Source organism: Hemicordylus capensis, chromosome 6 (assembly GCF_027244095.1).
Source record: "Hemicordylus capensis ecotype Gifberg chromosome 6, rHemCap1.1.pri, whole genome shotgun sequence".
Lineage (NCBI taxonomy): Eukaryota > Metazoa > Chordata > Lepidosauria > Squamata > Cordylidae > Hemicordylus > Hemicordylus capensis.
In genome coordinates this window covers 112,559,954-112,577,793 of record NC_069662.1, presented here as the reverse complement: position 1 = coordinate 112,577,793, position 17,840 = coordinate 112,559,954, and the positions used below count along the sequence as shown (strand labels likewise).

General features: G+C 42.2%; 1 protein-coding gene across 13 annotated transcripts in view; it reads right to left on the bottom strand.

Moving 5' to 3' along the window:
• Positions 1–17,840, bottom strand: part of SATB1 (SATB homeobox 1) — a 158,614-nt gene that overhangs the window by 30,251 nt on the left and 110,523 nt on the right. For all 13 annotated transcript variants that reach the window (XM_053261230.1, XM_053261224.1, XM_053261232.1 and 10 more), the window contains one exon: positions 17,241–17,396. In XM_053261230.1, the coding sequence (XP_053117205.1) occupies positions 17,241–17,396 (156 nt within the window). The remainder of the gene's footprint in view (positions 1–17,240; positions 17,397–17,840) is intronic.

Genomic DNA, 17,840 nt, shown 5'->3' with positions numbered 1-17,840 from the left:
AATATATTTACACACACACACACTCTCTCTCTCTCTCTAATGGTAAAAGCCACCAAGAGCTGCTTGAACAGATATTCCTGTAAACTATATGGCACTTTCCTATATGGAGCAGTGCTGAGAGACGTTGCATCCTATATTTCAACTTAATATTGTTTTGCATTGATTAATATGTATATACTTGACTTCTCTTCTCAGTATCCATGTAATAGGGATGTGCAGGCTGCTTCAAAGCTCGAAACAGAACATCCTTCAAATAAAGGGTCTTTTTTTTTTTTAGCTTGGAATGAAACAACCCTGTTTTAATCTAAACATTTCTGTTTTGCACACCATTTTGGTGGGCTGTTTTTCCCTTGCTGATTGGTTTTCTGGCACTGACTTCCAATTGGCTTGTGATCTCCTTGATTTTTAGTTGGCTTATCATACAAATCAAGTGTTGTCATGGGCAACTGTGCCCCCATTGGCTGGGGGAGGGAAACACAAAAGGAGGGAATTTCAAAAGATATATTCAAAGGGACTGGGAGGCAGAGAGAGCTCTTGAAGAGAATCCATCAGGAGAGGAGAAAGGAATCAAGGAAGGTTTGATTTTACACATACATGAAGTTTTGATATTGTGGTTTCTTTTCTCCGCACCCAGTATATGAAATGTGTGTTCTGTATTGGGATAGATTCCCTTTTACTGTGTGCTTCTGCAATGTTTTTCAAGGCAGGGTTGTGAAATGCACTGCAAATTGCAATGCAAAACTGTTCTGGCCATAGGGAACAATGGGGATACTCGAAACACCCCATTGTTCCCCATGGGTGAACAATAGCTCCTAGGGACAACAAAGGCAGTTGATGTCCTGTGGGGGTTTCGGAGAAAGGTTAAAAATTTGTGAAAAATTGTCTACTTTCCCATTTCTTTTGTGGGTTGGGAAACCAGCGCTGTCATTTTGCAAAAGTTATGCGACCCTGAGTTTATATATAGGGACACACATACATGAAGGTTTGATTTTGTGGTTTCTTTTCTCCACACCCAGTATAATATGCTGTGCTATTGCTGCTATAACTATCTGGTTTTGCTGGATCTCAGATTGACAAAGGCAGAACTTGGGTGCCTGCATTCCTTGAGTTGTGGTTTGTTTTGTTTGTGAGACAGTGTTGTGGTGAGAAACCATGGACAGTGGCAGCTCTCTCTGTGTGTGCACGCATAATATTTCTTGGTGACTTCTGTGATGAGCTCCATGTCTGGCCTCGCGACTTGTGCTTCACTCACTGCTCTGCTCGGCTCTGTCTGTAATCTGAACTGCAAGATGTACTCAGTCAAAATGTGGCTGAAGTTGCTCTAGTTGAGCTTATGGCTATGCTGGCTGCTAAGTAAAGGTGCTGCTGTGGCAGCTGTTGCAATGTTGAAGTAAGAAGTCACTGTATGTGAGAGCGTGACTTGGGCAAATGATGGTACTGCAGTGCAGGCACAATCGATTCTGGGTCAGTGATTCTTTTTTGGCCACTTTTGGATTGTGTTTGAAATGCGTGTTCTGTATTGGGACAGATTCCCTTTTACTGTGTACTTCTGCAGTGTTTTTCAAGGCAGGGTTGTGAAATGCATTGCAAATTGCAATGCAAAACTGTTCTGGCCATAGGGAACAATGGGGATACTCGAAACACCCCATTGTTCCCCATGGGTGAATAATAGCTCCTAGGGACAACAAAAGCAGTTGATGTCCTACGGAGATTAGGGGAAAGGTTTAAAATTTGTGAAAAATTGTCTATTTTCCCATTTCTTTTGTGGGTTGGAAAACTAGTGCTGTCATTTTGCAAAAGTTATGCGAACCTGAATTTATATATAGGGACACACATACATAAAGGGATGCACTGTAGTAACTGGGCAAAGATGCAACTTTTTAAATGTGGTGATTCTCTTTAATTAACAGGGGGAAGGTAACTGGCCATATCCACCCCCAGCATAGTACCTCCAATGACTGTTGCTGGTGTCTGTTTCTTTCTTTTTTATTCTGAGCCCTTTGGGGACAGGGATCCATGTTATTCACTTATTTATTATTTCTCTGTGTAAACCACTTTGGAAACGTCTATTTAAAAGAGGTATATACATATTTTGTTGGTTGGTGATGGCAATGCAAATTTGTTCAAATTCTCAAGTTCTGTCCCATTCATCAAAACATGGCACGGACCTATGAATATAAGAGAATCAAGAAAGAGGATTTAGCTTCCACTCAAATCCCTGCTGGGATGTTTCCCAGACTATGGGAAACACCTGTATCAGGCAGCAGCAATATATGGAGATATCTCAATCTCATATTGGGTGGGAGGTGGCAATGGTAAACCCCTCCTGTATTCTAGTAGTAGTAGTATTCTACCAAAGACAACCACAGGGTTATGTGGTCACCAGGAGTCGACTCGGCTGCACACTTTACCTTTTACCAATGGTGTCCCTTAGAACACCATCTAAGCAAGAGGCTGCCATTTATTCTTAAGATAAAAAGTAAAGTGCTGCACCTGGGAACAACATTATGATTGAAGCAAAACCCGTGCCCCATCCTTGACATTAGCAGACACACATGGTGGAGGGTGAAACCAGCATCCTCTTTCCTCGTGTTCCTTACATGCATCTTAGGCCCTAATGACATGACTGCTTTGGAATAGGTGGAACAGGTTTAGAAAAACAATCAGGATTCAATTCCCTGCTCTGCTCATGGTAGGGGTTTTAAAGCTACATGGGAAGATAAAGAATTATTCATCCCAACTTCTCTAGCATTCCATTAATCACTGAAGCTGTTGCCATTGTAATGAATGGCGCCAGATCTGCTTCTCTACTTGGGGAATGAATTTCATGCACAGTGGCAGGTGGTGGCTCCTGAGACTTGGCGGGGGTGGGGAGTTCGAGGCAGGGCAGGTAATGCTTAGATCCAGAGATGGTGCCAGCTGAAGCCAGTTCTCTCTCTCCTCCACCAAGCCTTGCCCCCTCCCCCCTCTCTCACACACACCCTAGGGGTGTGCACGGATCAGTTCGGAGGCCATTCTACTGGCCTCCGAACCGGTCTGGAGAAGGGGTGGTTTTGGTTTGGGAGGGTTAGGGTGGGGGGTTCCATTAAGGGCGGGAGGGCTTTACTTACCCCTCCCGCCCTTTCCCGCGTTGGCGCCGTAAATATTGTAAGAAATCCGGGCGGCAGGATCCCTCGCCGCCCGCTTCTATTACCAATTATGGCTCTGCTCCTCGGAATTTTAAACATCGGGGGGCGGCAGGGTGCTTCCCTGCCGCCCCCTCGAAGCCCCCTGCTGCCGCTGAAGCCCCTTTAAATCTCGCCCGGACCGGAGATTCCGGCGGAGAAACCGCGCTCGGGCGGGCGGCAGCGAGACGTCCGTCCGCCCACCCGCTCCCTGCCTTGCCGAGTGCAAAGTGCAGGGAGCCTTCTGCGCACGCGCGAAGAAGGAACTAGGAAGACTTTTAAGTAAAGCCCCCCCCGCCCTTAATGGAACCCCCCACCCCAGCACCGAACCGCAGCTCCGCGGTCCGGTGCACATGACTAACACACCCTAAGCCTCTCTTTTCTTTCTCTTGCCATCCAATCCTCCCTTTCCTCTCTTGCCCCTCCCTGCCCCCAAACAAAAACAAGCACAGGAAGATCAAACTTACAACAGCCAGTGAAATCTCCCAAGTAAAGAGCTTCCTCCAACCCCTTCTCCCTCAACTTCTTGTTTTAGTCTTAGTGGCTGGAACAGCCTGCTCATCAAGCTGCTCCAGCCAGTCTGATTGCTAGGGGGGGATGGGCCTGGCTCCACCTGCAAAAGGAAGTAAAAATAGATGAAAGAATACAGTTCCTTTGGTTTCAGGGGCTGCATTTTCAACCTGATTTTTTACTTCCTTGAGTGCGCAATGCTCATGAAAGATCAGAAGCTGGAGTAGCTTGATTATTTATGTATCAAATTTGTGCACCACCCCAAACCTTTGTTTCTGGGTGGTTTACAACAAAATGAAACAAGTCAAACACACAAAAAATAAAAACCTTAACGCAATTTAAAATCACAGTCCAACTAAAGAGCTTGGGTGAGGAGAAGTGTTTACGTATTTTTAAAATTGTCAGAGATGGGGAAGCTCTTATTTCAACAGGGAGTGCATTCCAGAGTCTTGGGGCAGCAAGAGAGAAGGCCGGTCACTATGTGGTCACCAGACAAACTGGTGACAACTGTAGACAAAGCTCTCTGGATGATCTCAATGGGCAATGGGGGTCATGGTGAAGACGAAGTTCTCTTAAATACCCAGTCCTAAGCTATTTATTTAGGATGAGCATTTTGTATTTTGCCCAGAAATATATTGACAACTAGTGTAGCTCTTTTAGTATAGGAGGGATATGGTATCTTCAAGATGACCTAGAGACCAACCTGGCTGCCGTATTTTGCACCAACTGCAGTTTTTCTACAACATACAAAGGCAGCCCCACATAAAGTGCATTCTGTAGTCACGTCTGGAGGTTACCAGCAAATGTACCACTGTTCTGAGGTCATTTATCTCAAGAAACAGACACAGCTGGAATATCAGCCAAAGCTAATAGAACACACCTCTGGCCACTGCCTCAATCCGAGATACCAGGGAGAGGTTTGGATCCAGAAGCACTTCCAGACTGCGTACTAGATTAGCAGGTGTTCCAGCTGGGAAGTTACAGGCATAGGGAGGAGGGGCTGGAGAAAGCTCCCTGCTCGAGAGAGTTCTCTGGATGCTGTTAAGTCTGGTATTCTGCCAGATCCTATGTTTGCTTTTGTTTGGGGGAAGGATAGCACCAGTGTTCTCTAATTTTTTTCATCTGTGTGCAGAATGAGTTTTGTTCTGGGCGGGAGTATCCAGGCAGTTTGTGCACACATGCATTCAGAATGGGGCCTTCCTGCTTCAACCTGAGTGGGATCTAAAATTAACTGAGCGGACATTTAAAAAAATTGTGAGTGCAGGCATGTGCGCACACCTTAGAGGGAACACTGCATAGCGCCCCCCACTGCCAGCCTCTCATGGTGGTTAGTGAGATTGATAAGAAAAACTGGAAGTCTCAACTACTCCCGATTCCTTTGCTACTTTAATTATTATGATAATGAGCTCTTTTTGGGAGGTGGTAGTGAATGAATCAATGATATTAAGCAGGATTTTAAAAACCTGATGTTAAGGAGAAGACGAATGGATGAATTTATAAATTGCATAAGCTGTGACTTCCTCAAGACAGACAGGGAGCACAGTCAAGGCTTTCCAGTGTCTCAAAAAATTGAAAAAAGTGTCCCCCTCAATTTTTACAAGTAAAAATTCATTTCACACTCGTGCATGATGAAGAACCTTGCAAAGTTCAGAAGTTTGCAAAACTGTTAAACATATAGTTGACAAATAAGGATTACAGCAATAATTAAAGTACATGCTGAAAACAGAAGTGTGCGTTAACATTTTTTGCACCCTCACTACACTATTAAAACATGCTAATAAGTACCAGAAGCCTAATGGCCTAGTTCCAACATATGCCTGTCTGGACAAAGCAGGATACTTGCATGTGAGCAGCAGTTTTAAAGCAAATGCGTAGCCATTCATTCCTACCAAGTTAATTATTTTACATACCACCTTACAGAAGGCCCTACAAACTTTACATTAAGGTTACCTGCACTGGGGCTGCTAATTCCTGACTGCTGTGGACTAAACTGAACTAAAAGAAATGAAGTGCCATGGAGGAGCCGGGTAGAAAAGGTCTGTTGTAGGGGTGTGTGTGTGTGTGTGTGTGTGTGTGTGTGAGTGAGAGAGAGAGAGAGAGAGAAAGAGGGGTAGACAGACAAAGTACTGGAAAGAGGATCAGGACAGGTATACCCAGTGAAGGGCAGGGAACATGTATGGAAAATGGAAGGTTAAATATTTCACAAAAAGTCTGAAAAAAGCTGTTCTAATAAGTTCTAACATGTACAATGTTTTAAAAGGAACCCCGAAAATAGGAAATGCTGAACATTTCTAATGAAGCATCCTAATTTAAAATGCTCATGCAATAGCCTAGTATTGAATATATAGTTCACTACCAAGCCTCAAGTACCTATTAATTTCAGCTGAAGTAACTGACTGACCAACTGGTATGATAAAGATAGAAGGGCCGGAAGTTAAGCAATATTCTGTAACATGCAGCAGTCTGACTGTATCAGATTGTTGCAAGTACATGTAGTGCTATATAAATTCTAAAACAAGGCCTGGGTCCAAGTCAAGTATTAAATACTATTAGACAGTCATCAGCACTCTGTGCTCCATAGGAATGTTCCATGCAGATCATAGTTTTAAAAGAGCATAATAAAAACCTGTGAGTTTCTCTTGGACACCACGGAAGGCAATGACTGTCTTGCTCTCAAAATACAGTGGCGTATTTACATTTTAGCAACAAGAACTGTTTTCTATAGGATGATATATTTAGAAGTCATTCTTTCAGCAGCATAGGCATATTTAGAAATATATATTGGTAATGATCCAGCCAAAGCTGAGCACCTTTCAGTCCTAGCAGTATCAATGGAAAGTGCTAAAGGATGTGCTTAGCTCAACAAATGCAGCAGTAGGACTCAAAGGTGTATAACTTTGTCAGAATCATGCCCATTTTGCATTTTAAAGTTTCTCTTATGTAGTATTCACACAAAGACGTTTTATCTAGTGTGCTAATAATTTTTCAGCTGTTAAATGCCCAGTGTAAAACAATATTTTATTAACAAAGCCTATTCTGAATACAGTATTTGGTATTTAAACTAATATTAGGAGGTATGATACAGCAATGCAGCACATGGATCAAACAAGTCAACGCCAATCTAATTTTTTGTTTTTTTAAATCATTATCCAATGATATATGCCAGATGAATAGTTATTCATGGAAACATAAAAATACTATCAAACATTCATTTCCGGAAATAAACAGAAGTGTAATTTAAGCAATATCATGACATTAACTAAATAATAAGAGGATACTTTTTGTGAAATGGCAGGATCATATATGGTGCTATTCAAATTACTAAACAACAGCTGTCGCGAATGATGGCACTACCAAATAGTAAAACTGTGCAGCAACTTTGCCTAAACCAAGCTGCCTTTTTAAGTGACTTGTCTCATGTTGCATCCATTGTAGCCAAACATCATGGGGCGGAGTGCAGGGAGGGGGAGTCTGAGCCCTGCACGGAAGTAGTCTTTATGTCACATTGTCTGTGGCAGTGGAGATGCCAAATGGCACCACCCCATTCAATATGTCTACTTAACATGTGTAAATCGTGCAACTGTATAGAGTTTGAAAGCCAGAAAAAGTCCTGATTAGTCTTTAAAGAATGATTATTTGCTACTGAAAAATTGAGATTAAAGTCTTTCAGCCTTACTCTTTCTTTATAAAATTTTATTTATTTATTAGATTTTATACTGCCTCACCCAAATGACTCTGGGCAGTTCAAATATAAAAACAGATAAATAACTCATTAAAACTAATTTAAAATCATTTCACTTGCCTTTATCGTTGTTCTCAATATGTAATCAGCTATTGATATTACTGAAAAGACTGTCTTGAATTTGGAATTACAGTCTATCTAAAGAGGAGGACTCACATTTTTGCTCTAACAGGTCTTAACTTTTCAGCACACAGAAATTCAATTGTCTAATCAGGAGACAAAATGCTTGATGTGGGGAAATCATCATATAGCAAAGAATGCCATGAGGTTGCATGCTGTGAGAGCATTTTGGATGGATACAGTAAGAGTTTGAAAGCTAATGACCACAATTTCCAGGTCCATGTATAAGAGTATTACATATTCCTAGGCTTTCTTAATAGAATTTCCTCAGCAGTGCCACATGTGTGGTTTGCACTCCAGATAAATTCCTTTTTACAGTCACTAAAAACTTTGGAGGGTTGTGTAAGTGAGCTATGCTTGGTCAAACCCAGATGTACACACAAACTAGGGATATTGGAGATCAAAGCCATTATCTGACAACTAAAACTCAGGAGTTTCATATTGAAGCAACACACCTTAAAAATGCCAGCAGTGCGATCAAAACTTAAAATAGACTGCCAGCAATGGTCATGGTGAGTCTGGCATAAAGTGCTCTTATGCTAAGCAGGCTCTCCTTTAAAATGCATGTATGAGCTACATATTAATAGGATATTAATAACTGGGAGGATGTGCTATGTTGTGTGTATTTTTAAGCAAGACTACAGATAATCTCAGTGATAAATCTCCTAATGCTGCTGCTGTTAACTTGATTATTTTCAGCTATATGTCAACTCCCTATTTCTTGGAAATCGTGTTATTCCCTTTGGCCTTTTCTCTTTTAAAAACCCACTAGATTTAAAACTAAATTTAAAATGAATTATAAAAAATCTCCTATGTGACTTTTATAACAGAGAAAAAAACTGGTATTTGCATATGTAAGTATCACAAGCAACTCAGTGGCTTTGTGGATATACTATCAGAGTTAAGCAAAAAACTCTAAGAATGGATAATATGATGGGGTGCTGACAATGGATATTTCTTCTTAATGCATAACCTTTGCATGAAAATAAGAGACAGCTAAAGAAGCACACAGGTTTGAAGTCGTGGTTAACATTATATCATAATTAGGAACATTTCAAGAGCCCTGTAATTTCCAATCAAAATTACAGTAATTTCCAATACACAAGCCATGATTCATGACAGAGTTTCACATTCGATGAGAGATTATAGTGGCCTGATGTATGACACACTGAGTACAGCGCTAACATAAACAATTCAGTTTAATGTTTAAACAGCACTTGGTGTTTAGAATCCCACAATAAAAGAAACATATTATTGCAGAAATTATCACTTTGACAGTGATTGAAGGGTAGGCAGGCATGTGGCCTGTAAAGCTATAATTTTTTTACAGTCCACAGCTTGAGTTTAATCATTTTGATATAACATTCTCCAAAATATCCTTTTAAGTATTCCTTACAGCATATAACTTTAAAAAGAAACATCTTTTCTATATAACGAAAGATGGAGCGACTCCCAACTGCAAACATATCCAAAGTTGAAGCTTAAAGAACAAAGCCAACTGCAACCGCAGTCCCACAAAGGCCTTTAGAAAAAGGAGGTCACATTCTGTCAATCCATCTAGAACTGAAACACAATTCTTTCCTTGGGGCAGCTGTAAGAGACTGATCAGTTAGAGAGATGTGTATCACATCTGACCTCCTGGGCAAGGAGATCCTCTCTCACACATCAACTGTACATTCAACTGCACTCTTCCCTCATAATTTCTATACCCTTAACCTAACTTTAGCCTAGTGTCAAGAACACTAGATTGCTTCTGTAAAGAATATATTGTTACTTACAGCTAACATGCATGACAGCTACACTGACACAAATCTTACATGCCATTTCTGTCTCTAGCAATAAATTAACATCACTCCAATCAATTAACATCACTCAACACACTAAATTTCTAAGCAACTTCATTTTTTAAAAAAAAGATGTTATATTAAACAGAGATTTGATAGAGGCACCACTAGAATTCTAATGGAACCTTACTCCCGGCACTTAAAACTGCAAAGTTTATACAGCAGCTTTTAAACTGACTTCTGGGGCAGTATGAATAGGTGCAGAAGTCATCTGGTTTGGGATGGTTCATCCTTTAAGATAATGTCCTCCAAGTGAGGCAAGAAGGTGAAAACAAACAAACCCCAACAACACTGAACCTAAAGGAAGTTAATTTTTAAAAAAGAAGTATATATACAAAGTGATCCTTAAAGAGGATCTAAAAAGTATAGATACTTGTAAAAAAAATGACAGAAACGTCAAGCTTAGAATGACTGCACTAAAAGATTATTGGGTATAGGGATGGATAGACACTGCATACTTGGATTCTGAAAAAGCTTTTGACCAAGACCCTCACTAAGGAAGCTCAGCAAACATGAGATAAGAGAACATGTCCTCTTATGAATCGGAAACTGGTCAAAAACAGGAAACAGAGGGTATGAATAATTTACACAACAAAAGTAAACTGTGAAGTTTCCCAAGGGTTTGTGCTCTGACTGGTACTATATGCATTCTTCATAAATGATCTAGAGGCAAGAGTGATTGAATTGCTACGTAGGCATTTTGCAGACAAAAGCAAATTTTTCAAGATGGTGAAGAGACAGGACCATGAAAGGAGTCACTGAGCTGAGTGACTAGTCAACAGAATGGCTGATAAGATTTTATGTTAAGTGAAAATTAATGCATACTGACACACAAGAAGTCCTAGTGTCGTGAACTGATAGCCCAGCTAACCCTACAGGATTTACAACCCCATGAAAGTAAACAGAAAGCAGCAATGAAACTGGATGAAGGAAAATAAAAGGCTTGCAAAGATAACAGTAAATGAATAAAGTCCCCTGAACTGAAACTAGGTACCCCCATCTAACAATAACTGAGTAATAAGTGGAAGGAAAGGACAAAACAAGGAATGAAACAAGCGAAGGACACAGAACAAGGAATAAAGGGAACAATGCAGGGAAGTACAGACATGACAAACTGGAACACGGAAAAGATATAATATGCAAGAGCACACTTTAAGATGCCAGCGAAGTTGCAAACAGCAACTCAGCCATGGGAGATTTTTGAATATATATGGTTCCACAGAACCAACAACCAATCAGGCTTCCCTGAGTCAGCAGTTTGGCTTTCTTTCTTGTGATCTCCTGCACCTGCGTGAGTCCCACTGAGCCTGTCTCTTGATATGTCATCTCAATACAGGGGAAATCCCAGGCTCTTCCTCATCAGAAACCAAGTCTGGCAGCTGTTGAGAATCTTCAGCTCCAGAGTCTGGTTTCTCTGCCAATTCTTGTTGCTGTGGCTCACTAGCAGGTGAGTCCTCCTGCTCTGATTCTTCTGATTCTGAAGTCTGAGCCATGACACCTAGCCATGTATAATGGAGTCTAGATTGTTTGTAACCAACCAGCAAGGAAATTATGGGGGTCAAAGGAACATGCCATATACTGAGTCAGACCATTGGTCTATCTAGTTCAGTATTATCTTCACAGACTGGCAGTGGCTTCTCCAAGGTTGCAGTCAGGAATCTCTCTCAGCCCTATCTTGGAGAAGCCAGGGAGGGAACTTGGAACATAGATGCTCTTCCCAGAGTGGCTCCATCCCCTGAGGGGAATATCCCGAGGGGAATACAGTGCTCACACTTCTAGTCTCCCATTCATATGCAACCAGGGCAGGCCCTGCTTAGTAAGGGGACAAGTCACGGTCACGCTTGCTACCACAAGACCAGCTCTCCTCTACCACAAGACAGCTCTGGTCACAACAGACATTCATTGTTGGCATCAGCTTAACACACAATAGCAGTGCTAAAGGCAAAGTCAGTGTTAGCCACGGCTTGTCCTGCTATGAAGCTGATTTTGGGACATTTGTAAGTGAACTGGCTTACTATCCATAAATTTGTATATAGGGAACCAAACCGAAATCTTAAATTTCACATTTGCTCCCCTAAACAGGTATAAATGAAGGGGGGAGAGACAGTTTAATTGAAAAGGAAGACAAAGGTAGAAATTTGGAAGCAAGGAAAGGTGTTATTTTAATAGAAGGAAGAGGAATAGGAAGGAAGGGGATGGCATTTGGTGCTCTGCTTCAGCAGAAAAATGTCTTGGGCTGGACCTGGTGCTAGCTTTCTAAAAGCTACCCATAGGCCAGTTTCAATGATATGCCAATTGGCCCACTTTAATAGCAGGTGCGCATGAATCTCTCACTAGCAACTGACAGCATGAAGAGCAATTTAGCTTCCCCTCATGCATTTTTAGGTGCACTGAATTGCATGGAGGAGGAGACATGTGTGCCCACTCTCTACACCAACGTCCTTCCTGCATGCAATTCAATTGTGCCCCTTATAAACCAACCCAGCCCCTTAAAAAAGCCAGTTCCCAACATTCTGTCTGTGTCATAGTGTGACCACAAAATAGAATTTGAAGAACTTGCTGGAAGGGGCAATTAAAGGGGACGGGGCAATTGATCAGAGGTTGCTGGTCTTTTATTTTTATTGGGTTGTGCCAGGCCATTTTGCAGATATGTGTTTGGGCTCTTTTGAGTGGGATGGTGTGTGTGTGTGTGTGTGCGCATGCATCCGGCCGTTCTGGGGCAGCTATTACTGTAGTGGTGGGGAATAGAAGAATTGGTGCTGGCAGAGCAGTTTGCCATTACAGGGGAAGGGAAATTGGTAATTTAGTAACTGTTTCCACTTCCAACTGCCTTGGCAGCTCTCAGGCCTTAGGGAGCAGCTCCAACTACCCACAGAGTCTGGCCTTGCTCCTCTGCAATGGCAGGTCAGTTCAGAATAAAACTGAAATTGTCCGTGATTTGATCATGGATGAGGGAGCTGATCTGGCATGTATAACTGAGACCTGGTTGGGGGAAACGAGTGGTCCAGTGTGGGCTCAGTTTCTCCCACCAGGTTATTCTGTCATGGAGCAGGCTAGGGGAAGTGGGCGGTGGTGGTGGAGTGGCTGTGGTCCATAAGAAAACCATTTCCTTTACCAGGACCCCTATGAGACAGTTGGCTTATATTGAGTATATATATTTGAGGCTGGGTACTAGGGACAGATTGGGGATTCTGTTGGTGTACTGTCCACCCCGCTGCCCAACTGACTCCATAACTAAGCTGATGGAGATGGTTGTGGTGTTGGTGTTGGAGACTCCTAGACTTTTGGTGCTGAGGGACTTCAATATCCACTTTGGGGCTGGCTTGTTTGGTGTGGCTCAGGAGTTCATAGTGGCCATGACAACTATGGGCCTATCCCAATTAGTTTTGAACCAACTGATGTTGCCGGCCATACATTTGATTTAGACTTTTGTTCGGATCAGGAGGATGTGCTGTGGGTGGGGTAATCGGTGGTTTCCCCTATGGACGGACTGCTGCCTGTTTAAGGTTGGTTTCACAGCCACAATCCACCCCTGCAGGCCCAGGGGTGGTGGACGTATTAGAATGGTCCATCCAAAAAGGCTGCTGGACTCGAAAGAGCCTTGGAGGGTTTCAAAGCTGGTGCGGCCAGTGATTCTGTCAATGCCCTGGTGGGCACCTGGAACAGGGAACTCACCAGGGCAGTAGACATGATTGCTCTTAAGCCCTTCCACACTGCTTCTAAAATGGCCACTTGGTATACTGAGGAGTTTCGAGGGCTGAAGTGGCTGGGTAGGCAACTGAAACGCAAGTGGAGGAGAACTTGGCCCTGGTGGCGCAGTGGTAAAACTGCCACCCTGTAACCAGAAGGTTACAAGTTCGATCCTGACCAGGGGCTCAAGGTTGACTCAGCCTTCCATCCTTCCGAGGTCGGTAAAATGAGTACCCAGAATGTTGGGGGCAATATGCTACATCATTGTAAACCGCTTAGAGAGCTTCGGCTATAGAGCGGTATATAAATGTAAGTGCTATTGCTATTGCTATTGCTAATCTGACAGGACGCAGCTTAGGACCCATTTGAAGGCTTATGTGGCAGTAGTGTGTGCGGCAAAAAAGAGATTTTGGTCCACGCACATGCACCTGCAGATTTGCGTTCAGCAGAACTATCCTGGGTTGTGAGGAGTATGATTTCTGCTCCTTCTGCTTTAAACCAGTCTCTGGAAACATTATTCTGTGATGCTTTTAATGGGTTCTTTGCAGGGAAAAATTCCTGTATCCAGGCTGATTTGTACTCCACTACTTTTGCAGGGTCTATGAAGGAGGTATCCAGCAAGATATCCAGGAGGTATCCCTCTTGCAGTACTAGATTGGATCAGTTTCAATCTGTGACTCCTGATGATGTGAACAAGCTGCTTGGGGCGGTGCGGCCTACCACCTGTTCTCTAGATCCTTGCCCAACTTGGCTGCTTCTGTCAAGCAGGGAGATTGTTGGAGATGGCCTGGTTAATACCATAAATGCATCACTGAGGGAAGGTAAGGTGCCTCCTTGTTTGAAGGAGGCAATGGTTAGACCGCTTCTTAAGAAGCCTTCCCTGGACCCCTTAGCAGTGGATAGTTATAGGCCAGTCTCCAATCTCTCTTGGTTGGGCAAGGTCATTGAGAGGGTGGTGGCCGACCAGCTCCAGGCAGTTTTGGAGGAAACTGATTATCTAGACCCATTTCAAACTGGCTTTAGAGCTGGCTATGGGGTTGAGAGCCTTGGCTGGCTTGATGGATGACCTTTACCAGGGAATCGATTGAGGGAGTGTGACTCTGCTGGATGAGGTCATCCAGAGATTTGGTGCTGGGTGTTAGCAGTATGATGATGACACCCAAATCTACTTCTTATCATCATCATCATCATCATCATCATCAGGAAATGGCGTTCATTCCCTAAATACCTGCCTACAGGCAGTAATGGGCTGGATGAGGGATAACAAATTGAAACTGAATCCAAGCAAGATGGAGGTGTTCAATGTAGGGGCTCAGAATTTGATGAATTAGACCTTCCTGCACTGGATGATGTTGCACTCCCCCAGAAGGAGCAGGTATGCAGCTTGGGAGTACTCCTGGACCCAAGCCTCACCCTGGTATCTCAGGTGGAGGCTATGGCCAGGAGTGCTTTCTATCAGCTTCAGCTGATTCAACAGCTGCGACCATTCCTTGAAGAGGACGACCACAAAACAGTGGTGCATCAACTGGTAACCTCCAAGCTTGACTATTTCAATGCACTCTACATGGGGCTGCCTTTGTACGTAGTTCGGAAACTTGTTAGTTCCAAATGCGGCAGCCAGACCGGTCTCTGGGGCAACCCGGAGAGACTATATTATGCCTGTTTTAAAATAGTTGCACTGGCTGCCAATATGTTTCCGGGCAAAATACAAAGTGCTGGTTATTACCTTTAATCCCTGAACGCCTTAGGTCTGAGTTATCTTAAAAAGCGCCTTCTTCTGCACGATCCCCACCACATGTTAAGGTCATCTGAGGAGGTCCATCTTCAGTTACCACCAACACGTCTGGTGGCGACTCAGATGTAGGCCTTCCCTGTAGCTGCTCCTGGGTTGTGGAATGCACTCCCAGCAGAAATCCGTAATCTGAGTTCATTATTGGCCTTCAGGAGAGTCTTTAAGACCTATCTGTTTGGCCTGGCCTTCCAGGATTTTAAAACTGTTTTTAAACTGTCAAGGTTTGGCCTGGTTGTGCAGGGGTTTTTTAACCATTTTAATTGTTTTAATAATGGTTTTCTGTTGTTTTTACAGTTTTCGATTTTAATTGTTAATTGATTTTAGTTTTGTTTTAATGTAAACTGCCCTGAGCCATTTTGGAAGGACGGAATAGAAACCAAATCAAATAAATACATTCATCAAAAACACATTGCCTCTTCTCTGCTGACCATCCCAAATGGGACATAATTATGGGAAGGGAGACCTAATTATGGCAAGGGAATGGTGTGTTTGCCCACATTCCCCAACACAACACAAAGTAAGTTGGTCTGATTCAACAAGGGGATGCTTATCTCCTTATTTACAAAACACAGTTTAAAAAGTAAATGCTGCAATGAAATTTATTTTAACTGAATTTGTCAAGCCAAGACCAATGCTTCTGTTTGCATTTAATTTAGCTTAATATTAGAAACTGAGTTTTGAAGCACTTGATATTGTTGAATCAAAACAACATTTTTGCTGCTGAACTGTGTGTCACTTCTGACATTATTCTTGCTATGCAATGTACACAAACTAACCTATCTCCTACCAATGCATACTTTGAATTGTTTACTTTTATTTTACTGTAATAAACAACTTATTCAGATACATTCACCTTGGAACTAAAGTTTAAAATGCTTGAGTGCAAGAATATTTTATCTATCTATAGCAAGCTTCATGATATAAGAGAAAAGAGCCAACTGTAGTTCCCTCTGGATTTTTGTGGTCCTTGGGGGAATACAAAATATCCACTGTTTGCAGCCCTTTCCCAATTTTTTGTGATACCCAAGTTTTCACTAAAAAGTGAGCTCCCTTATCTGCATGTCCTTTTACAGCCTCCTTTTCTTAAGGAAATTAAGCTATGAGATCACCTGGCATTGTGCATATGTGCGTGCCCCCTGCCCATCAACTTTGCAATGTCTGGACCAATATGAACCAAATTGGGCACAGTTGTAGGGATACCTCAGTGGCGAAGTTTGTGATGTCATCCAACCCAATTCAAGATGGTGGGTGCATAAACATCTGAGGAACAAGTGGCCTAACTTGTGGACCACCTATCCAATTTGAACCAAAATTTGGAATGGCTATAGTGAGTGGCACATAGGGACACCTCAATGGTGCAGTTTGCAATGATGTAATCCACCCCAAATCAAGATGGCAGACGCATGAACATTTTAGTTGCAAGTGGGCTAACTTGTAAGCCACTTGATTTGAACCAAATTTGAAACAGTTATAGGCACACACCCCTCAATGGCATAGTTTGTAATGAGGTCATCCACCCTAATTCAAGATGGTGGATGAGTGAATGTTTGAGGTGCAAGTGAACCACCTTGCGAACTGCCTATATAATTTGGACTAGTTGTGGGGAGAGTGAAAGGTAAGCAGGCAGATTAGTTCTTATCAGAACTACTTGATCTTTTTTAAATAGCTGGATCATCCAGTTTTATGTGATTGAAGCAGTCTATATTTAATACTTAAAACTGCTGCAATTTCATTTAGGTTGACTTTGAAATATAGGGTGCAGAAATGCCTATAATGGGGGGAGAGAGAGAAAGAGAATGCAGGGCAGAGGTGATGCAGAGAGAAAGCAGACACACTGTGCTATGAAACTTGGAGAAGAAAGAAGGAGAGAGGTGTTCAAACTGATTGGCAGAAGTGTAAAGATGACAGAGAATGAGTGTTTAAAATCCTAAGGTAAATTGCAACCAAGTCTTTTCTGCATTCAGGGCAGCAATTTGACCATCTTGAATTAATAAAAGTGGAAAATGGCTTTCAAGTTATTTGAGTTCTGTATCCTTGGTCTATGAGGTAGCTACTGTATCTGTCATGGCAAACAAAAGCTAGTTTTCCATTATACTGCAGGCAAGTATGTCGGGTTACAATAAGAGGACAAAATCTAGAGAAAGCTGACGGTATGAAAGAGCCCTTAAATTCCCTGGAAATTAAGCACAGTTAGCTCCTTACTATAGTTAACTATGTTTAACATTTCAAGGACTGTGCCCATACTCTGTCTGAATCCATACTCTGTACTCTTATTCGGTCTTCTTCCACGATAAAGCCCAACAAAATTCCATATTAGAACAGATGCTGGAGAGCCATTAAAAGCAAATTAACTTGCTGATGCCTGATGAGGCCCTTACCTGGCTTTTAGTTGCGGCAACCTTTGCAAATAATGCTTGTGACACTTTAGCTCTCTTCATTTCCTGCTGAATCTCATCATAAATGGAAGCATTAATGTTCATAGTATTGTTTTCCGGTTTTCCGTTCCTTTCTGTTGCAATAGCAGCTGTTTTTACCTAGAAAATGTGCATGTAATCTCTTATTAGCAAACAAATAAAGAACGATGCCCAGTTAAGCAGCACTACAACTGTCAGCACACTTTGCAGTTTCAAATGCTCTTAATTAGAAGTCCTATAAAGTCAATGGATCTTATTTTCAGACAAATATGTTCAGTGTTAAGATGAAATAATTAGAAATTTAACAAAACAAGTGATCTCCCAATATGTAAAAAGAGGCCAACAGAAACTTCTCTTCAGAATCAATGAAAACTTTTACAGCAATGTTAAGAATTCACTAAAGAACTCAAGAAGCAGGCTCAGTTCCACTCTCTCTTAGCTACAGCCTCCCACATTCAATATGGGGACAGTAATATTAACCTACCATACCAGATTGTTGCAAGGATTACAAGTTAATGCATGGGAAGTACCAGGTGTGTATTATGGTTATTCTAGCTGACACAA